The sequence below is a fragment of the Neomonachus schauinslandi genome, chromosome 5 (genome assembly GCF_002201575.2).
Source record: "Neomonachus schauinslandi chromosome 5, ASM220157v2, whole genome shotgun sequence".
NCBI classification, from domain to species: Eukaryota; Metazoa; Chordata; class Mammalia; order Carnivora; family Phocidae; genus Neomonachus; species Neomonachus schauinslandi.
Window position 1 is genome coordinate 25,146,374 of NC_058407.1, and position 8,145 is coordinate 25,154,518.

General features: G+C 45.0%; 1 protein-coding gene across 3 annotated transcripts in view; it reads left to right on the forward strand.

Annotated features, from left to right (window-relative positions):
• The first annotated feature begins 314 nt into the window (after nucleotides 1-314).
• Nucleotides 315-8,145, forward strand: part of NTN4 (netrin 4) — a 115,832-nt gene continuing 108,001 nt past the window's right edge. For 2 of the 3 annotated variants that reach the window (XM_021687534.1, XM_021687535.1), the window contains exons 1-2: nucleotides 315-524; nucleotides 3,325-3,854. In XM_021687534.1, coding sequence (XP_021543209.1) covers nucleotides 470-524; nucleotides 3,325-3,854 — 585 coding nt within the window. In that variant the 5' untranslated portion in view covers nucleotides 315-469. Of the gene's footprint in view, nucleotides 525-3,324; nucleotides 3,855-8,145 lie in introns of those variants that run through there. The other variant, XM_021687533.2, reaches the window with a different exon arrangement.

Here is an 8,145-nt window from a genome sequence, read left to right on the forward strand (position 1 = left end):
CTGCCCATGGAGAAGGACGGGACCGAGACGCGGCAGCGAGAGGAGGTGGTAAAAGCGGAGGAGGACGCCCAGGAGGCAGCGGCGGCGGCGGCGGCCGGGAAGTGAAAGGTCTCGCAAAGTTCAGCGGCCGCTGCGGGCGCCGAGCCCGGGGCTAGCGGCGGAGGAGCCCGCGGGACCGCTCCGCAGGGGCTGCGCGGCCAGGCCGGCTATGGTCCGGGGGCTCCCGTCGCCCCCGAGGTGCCCGGGCCCCTCCAGGCCGGTGCGCGAGGGTCACCCCACCGCCCGGCGCGGCCCCGGCCCGCGGCTCCCGGCAGCCGGCGCCCACTGACCGAGCCTGGCGCCCCAGGAGGGGGAAGAAATAAAGAGCCCCAGTTCTTCCTGAGGACTGTTGGCGCTTCATCCCACAACCGAGAGGGCTCAGCTCCCTCGCGCACCCGCCCGGCCCGGGTCCTCCCGGCTCGTCCCGGCCATGGGGAGCTGCGCGCGGCTGCTGCTGCTATGGGGCTGCTCGGCGGTGGCCGCAGGTGGGTGGTGACGCTGCTGGGCCCCCACCCCCTTTCCCTCGCGCTTTCTGTTCCCCACCTCGGGACTCGGGGGTGCAGGGGAGAGCGGGCTGCGAGCGCCAAGCTCTGCTCCCGAGGATGAAATGAGTGGCCATGTTCCGCCTCTTTCCCCCGGGTCTCTGCCGTTTAAAATACTATTGATTTTTTTGCAACTGCGATACACATGCCCTTGGATAACCCGATATCCGGGGTGCGTCCTGCCGGAGATACCACGACCTTGGTTTCTTTCTCGGTTTGGGCTTGTAAAAAACTGCCTTTCCACTTTGTGAGGGAACAAAGGACGAAGCTCGCCATCCCCCGGCACTTCATGGCCTGAGGAATGATGGGGAGGGATGGCCCAGCGACCCTGGGCGCGCGTGGGCCGCGGCTGCTCTCTCGTGGAGAGCGATCGCCCTAGTCCCCGACCTCATACTGGGCACGAAGGAACCAGGTAGGGACACCTGGGCGGGGTGTGTGCCCTTTCACCGCGGCAGTGGCTGGAATGCAGTGAGACCCCGGGCTGGGACGATAGGTGATCACCGTGGGTTGCACAAGCTGGCTGGCCGCCCCTAGGGAATTGGTACCCTGGCTGAGGCTCCGTGGGAGGTCGGAGGCGGGTCTGCTCCCTGTCTCGGTAACTGGACGACCGGCAGAGGCGTCGTCAGAGGCTCTCTCCCTCCTACTCCCAGCCGGGCTTTCCTGGGCTGTCCTTGGCCACCCGTTCCTAGCGCGCCGTTTCTAAATTCGGGAGCCCCCCTTCTGTTCCTCTCCCTCCCCCTTGCGGGTCACCTGGTTTCCAGTTAGGTGTAAGTGCAGCTCAGGGTGTGAAGGGGAAAGAAAGTGAGGGACTCTTCAGCCATCCAATCTCTCAAACGTTTCTCGTTTGCTCTAGAAAGGGGAGTGTGGGCTGGAGGGACGGACTGGTGGACAGAGAGCATTGGCGCACCGTACCTTCCCTTCGGCTTCTTCCACTCTGCCCTCAGGGACGCTGGCACACAGTAAAGCAAAGTTTTAGAATCTTCACCCCAAACTAGGCAGGCTCAGGAACATCCTTCCTATACTTGGATAGTTACTTCTTAAGGGATCTCCCAAGTATTTTGCCCACCAATTATTTATCTGGCTCCCCAATCTTTTCTGTACTTACTACTTCGGAGGCATTTAAAATGATTCAGTACTTTCCCCAAGGAGCCATTAGAGGTCTAAGATTTTACCTTAATTCTTCTTAGGGATGCACCCCTGCCTGCATTTATGCATGCTCCCCCAACCACAGAGTGAACTTTATTAAACCTTTCCCTTTTCAAACCATGTTATGGCAAAAACAGGCAAGCAATCAAGAGGTTGTAAATAAATATCACAAGGCAAGTGTTTCAAGTCAAAAATACTTGTACGGGCAGTATATGATTTTCCCCGAAATGCTTTGCAGGTGAGTCATAGCCCATTGTGTGTTCGGGTGATCCTGGCCACAAGCAACTGTTGCTCCAGTTAATCAGAACAGTGGCAAACAAGAGTCCAGGCATAATGCACATCTGAAATTGACATTTAAAAAAAATATATGCCTAAGGAAGCCCTTTCTCTTGGTTGCAGAGGCTATGTGGGGCTGGTGATTGTCAGTCAGCATGTGAAATATCTCTGTTCTAGTCTAAGCTGTCATTTGGCTTCTCCAATAGCATGGTGATAACAGTTCAGAGGTGCTCTCCCTTAAGAAGCAGAAACGTTCAATTAGCCAGAATTTGGGGTTTGACTTCCTTTTCCTTCTTTCTTTCTCTGTTTTAACTTTTACAATAGATGATTTTGCTTAAGGTATTCATAATTAACATGACAAACCCAAATTAAAGGATTAAAATACGTAGTCAGCATGTTAATAAGTGGATAATGTTTATCATTTTAAGTAATTTTGAAACCTTAAAGTCTGTTGGACCTTTGTTTGGGTGGAAGCACATGTTTCTTTAAGAAGGTGTTTTAGTTCACAGATAATGTTTAAAGGTGCTCTTAGTGGCTGCCAGACTGTAAACATTCTCCTGTTAAGCAAACAGGCAACTACTATATAATCTGTCATAGGTAGAAGCACTCAAGAGGCAGAGAGCATGTCAAATAAGCTTTTCTGCCATTTGGCAGTTTAGAGAGTTTTTTTCTTAGTTATATTTACTCAATATTAAAAACAGATATTATGCCTCTGAGTTCCAGCGGTCTCTAGTTTTGCTTCCCTAAGTGAGATCCCACTGTATATTGATTAAATATCTCATATTGCTTTTCCTAGGGAATTTGTCCCCTCACATTTTCGGATTAAAAATATAATAGAATAAAACATTTCCTCCTTGATGCATTCTAATAAGCACTTTAGATAATGCTAAGGACTCAAATTATATTTGAAAGACTAAATTGGGTGATCTTAAAAACATCATTGTTTTGGGGGATTATTTAAGTCACGACTTCAAAACAAACGTGTATATTTCAAATACAGGGAATGTTTAGAAAGCAAAGTACTTAAAAGGTTTGGGCCCATTATCTCTCCCCCAGTGTTTCCATTTTCCTTCCTCTCACCCTTTATCTGAAGTAATTTCTCTCCCTTTATGTGAATTGTATATCTGGACATGAAATGCATGCTCACACACCGTGGTATAGACAGATGCACTATAAATGCAGAACAGTATTCATGCTCAAATTTGATAGAATGTCCTCTTTAGTGAAAGTCTTAAGCTCTTTGGGGATAACTTGACTGCTGAAGACAGAAGAGCTTTCCAGATGGGTTTGTCTTGAATAACATAGGCTTTCCCTTTCCCAGGACTGAGTGGAGTAGTTGGAGTGAGTTCCCGCTGTGAAAAAGCCTGCAACCCTCGGATGGGAAACTTGGCTTTAGGGAGAAAACTCTGGGCAGACACCACCTGTGGTCAGAACGCCACCGACCTGTACTGCTTCTATAGTGAGAACGCTGATCTGACTTGTCGGCAGCCCAAATGTGACAAATGCCATGCTGCCCAGCCTCACCTGGCTCACTTGCCTGCCGCCATGGCGGACTCATCCTTCAGGTTTCCTCGCACGTGGTGGCAGTCTGCTGAGGATGTGCACAAAGAAAAGATCCAGTTAGACCTGGAAGCTGAATTCTACTTCACTCATCTAATTATGGTGTTCAAGTCCCCCAGGCCAGCAGCCATGGTGCTGGACCGGTCCCAGGACTTTGGGAAGACATGGAAGCCTTACAAGTACTTTGCAACTAACTGCTCAGCTATGTTTGGCCTGGAAGATGATGTCATCAAGAAGGGAGCTATTTGCACTTCGAGATACTCCAATCCTTTTCCATGCACCGGAGGAGAGGTAAGAGCCCACGTTTAACTCTACGCTATAAGTAAGGTAGAAAAATGTTACCAGCCCACATTTTTTTTAAAGCATGAAGGTGTACTTGTAGCAACATGAATGAAATTAGAATTTTTCATGAGCTTTATTTGTCATAAATTATTTCTCACCCTTAGATATGGTTGTGTAGTCATTTTCAAGCAGGTTGTCCACTGGCTGGGTTTGAGCTGGAATTCTAAGGTTTTAATTTTCTTAATTTTAAGGAAGAGTAGACACACGGCATCATCACTATCCTCAAGGTTTAAAGGCTAATGATTTCTTCGGTTAGTGGGACTACTTACTGTAATTCTGAAGGAACAAGAGTTACGGAGACAGCGTGTTCCTGGAGTCCATGCATGTTGGGTATCTTCCTGAAACTGTTAACATAAATAGGAAGTAAATAAAACTAAAGCCAAGGGAGAAAAAAAGTCTAAACAGAAGGATACTTTTGTATAACAGTGGAGTTTTATTGTTAAGATTACAAGAATGCATAGCAAACAGATGAGGGTACTGTGTTTTAAGATACAAAAGTTCTTTTTGGACTCACAGTTGCAGTTTAGGGACTTCGGTCTACCCTGGGCCCAAAACCACCTCAACCTCATTTTGCAAAACAGCCTCATTAGCTACTAGTCCAATTCCTGTATGGAATGTTTTCTCCTCGTTTCATATTTTCCCTTCCCTAAAGGGAAAACAGGTCTTTTTAACTTATATGGATATACCTAGAAAGTACCCCCTCCACCTCTGCCTAGCATTATGAAAACATTTAGAGAAAACTAAATTAAGTGAAATCAGATTAAGAGAATAAAATACCATCATGTAGATCAAGAAATATGGATTCAGATGTGTGCCTGGCTGGCTCAGTCGGTAGAACTCACTCAGAGTCATGAGTTCAAGCCCCGTGTTGGGTGTAAAGCTTACTTAAAAAATAAAATAAATAAAATCATGTTTAAAAAATGTTGATTCAGAAAAAAAGAGAAGAGAGAATATAATCTTTCTAATTCTGGCACATGTTGTGAACACACAGACTAAATAAGTGGTTCTCAAGTAGGGGTGATTTTGCCACCCCCTGGACCCTCCCAGGGGACATATAGCAATGCCTGAAGACATTTTTGCTGGGGGGAGGGACACTACAGGCATCTAGTGGGTGGAGGCCAGGGATGCTGCTAAACTTCCTACAGTGCACAAGACAGTACCACTCCCCACTCCCAACAAAGAATTCTTAGCCCCACATGTTAATAGTACCAGGGCTGAGAAAGCCTGGACTATGTGTGAGGCTTATGTCCAATGTATGTAGTACAATAGCTACAAAGACTAAGATGAACTCTCATCTAGTAGTCCTTTGTATTAGTAGTCACTGGCTTCCCAGATGATTGTATTTAGTAAACATTTATTGAGCCCCTACTATGTGCTAGGCACCGTAGTCAATGCCACTAATTCTGCCTTTGGTTTGGGGGGAGGGGTGCTTGCGAGCGGCCTAATGAAAAAACTGTTTGGGAACTTCTTCCCCCTACTACCAAAGTCACATATGGACTTTAGCCATATTATCCAGATACTTCTTCTGTGTGCTCTCTGCGGACCAGGCCCAGTGCTGCTGGCAAGGAAACCAAGTGGGATGTGGCACGAACAGCACACAGATGATCTTCCTGGTCTCTAAAGTTGGCGCCTGGGGGGCTCAGTCAGTTAAGCATTCGACTCTTGGTTTTGGCTCAGGTCATGAGCTGAGGGTCCTGAGATGGAGCCCTGTGTGGAGTCTGCTTGAGATTCTCTCTCTCGTCCTCTGCCCCTCTTGCTCATGCTCTCTCTCTCAAATAAATAAATAAATCTTTAAAAAAATAAAAAAAAAAATAAAGTTGGCTTCATATTGTAAACCCTTGTGCACCCTGTCATGATGGACATTTTTAAAGATACCAGGACAGGAAAGAGACGGATAAGTTAGACTCATTGTTTTCTCATGTGGAGAACACTTTGTGTTGCAAACAAATGAATGGCTTGAACTCTCAGATTGCTTTGGAATTGATCCACGTGCTCATATCGGTTCCCTACATCTCAGTGCTATTGGGCCATGTGTATCTATGAAGTTGCAAAAATACAGTCTTTCAGTAACCAGATGACAGGCATGCTTGCTTAGCAAATATCACATTGAATGTATTACGGTGGCCCAGCAATTACTTAGAGATAACTAAAGTAATATTTATTTAACTTAGAGTGGAAGCAAAGTCTTATCTTCTTTAGAGCCAAACTACTTATTGTCATCAGTGCTTATTACATCAAATTTCAAGCAGAGAGAGACTAAAATTTATGTTATTTTGCCTTTTATATCCAGTTTTAGTTACCTTTTATATCCAGTCAAATATTTTTTTTCATTGTAGCTGTTATTTCAGTAGACTTATAATTCAATGACAAGAAAAAAAAATCAGGAGCCATCTGGTTCCCTCTAGAGTATTTTTGCAAGTATACAGCAAACCATCATAGAATTTCTTCCCTTCAGAGCACAGGTTTGGGAGTGAATCTTTCCCTCCCGAGTTGGAGAGTAGAAGAGAGTCTTTCTCAAAGATAAGGATGAGAGGACACCTCCCTGGAGGGGATTACTACCCATGTCTCCTGTGTTGCTGTGTCATATAAGTTAGTGCTGAGCCACAAATTAATTTTGCAGTACAACTCTCTATCTCCTATCTCCATCTTTGGAAATTGATCAGAAAAATAAGCCAATTACCCTAGGGTCAAGTAAGTCATCTCAAATTTCATTGATTGCTTATTTATAAATATTATAGACCTGTATCTTCCCCCATTCAATGTAAGACTTCTTAGGACTTCTCTAGGTATTATCCTACTACTCAGGCTAACATAAATATATCCCAGACTCAATTTGTTTCCATTATTCATTCCAAAATACTTCTTTGGCCTTTTAGGGCCTTAGAGAGACCTGCAGCTTCATGTCAAAGAAATCAGATACCTCCATCTTAGGAGTTGAAGGCACCAGTCGTCTGAAAGAGGACTTTTAAAAAATATGGGCCCCAATGGGGTGCGTGGGTGGCTCAGTCAGTTAAGCATCTGCCTCCAGCTCAGGTCATGGTCCCAGGGTCCTGGGATTGAGCCCCGAATCGGGCTCCCTGCTCTGGGGGAAGCCTGCTTCTCCCTCTCCCACTCCCCCTGCTTGTGTTCCCTCTCTCGCTGTCTCTCTCTCTCTCTGTCAAATAAATAAATAAAATCTTAAAAAAAAAAAAAAATACGGGCCCCAAAAGCTACCCGGAAGAATACTCTTTAAAGTTAAAATCAAAATTAAATCTGCTACACAACAACTTCCTAAACTGGTCAGCAGTTACAATGAATGGTTCTCCTACAATGTGTCTCCTTTGCAGGAGAGGAAACTAAGGCTCAGAGGTGAAGCGATTTACCCAACAACATTGCATTAGTTAGTTATATGGCAGAAGCAGGACTAAATCATGGGTCTTCTGACTGTAAGTCTAGTGTTTGTTCCACAAAACTATATTCTCTCATCATTATCGACTCCCAAGAACTGCTCGCAGAAAGATGTCTGCATATCTCTCTTCTTACTCACTCTGTCACAACAATTTGTTACTCATTTGCATGTGACATGAAGGTGAAAAAGGCGGTACTGAAGAGCTTTCTCCTGAGCAGGAGTGTCCTCTAAGATATCAGTGGTGTTCTGGGAATAAAAGTTTCCATGACCAAACTAGGTTGGGAAACCCTGAGTGGGTTTAGCAAAATTAACATTTGTAAATACATAAATGTTCTCATTATGTTCAAATGTTCTCAAATGTTCTCAAATGTTCTCATTGTTCCCAAGTGGGAAATATAGGATGTGACATCCCAAACTTACTTACCCAACAGAACCCTCTTTTTGCAGAACTCCAATTACTAGCTTTCAGAACCCCAGAGATCCACAGATCACAAGTTGGCAGTGCTGGGGTGGAGGTATTAATCCTCCCCAAATCCTGGTAAAAGGACAGATGGGGGAGATGTTGTTCAAGGGGTACAAAGTTTCAGTTATGCAAGATGAATAAATTCTGGAGATCTAGTGTACAGCAATGTGACTATAGTTAACAATACTTCCTTGTAATTTGCTAAGAGGGTGTATCAAGTATTCTTACCATACATATGCAAAAAAGTGGTAACTCTCTGAGTGATGGGTATGTTAATTAACTTCAACATGGTGATTATTTTACAATGACGTGTACATCAAATTGTCAAATCGTACTCCTTAAATATATATATATATATATATATATATATATATATATATATATATATA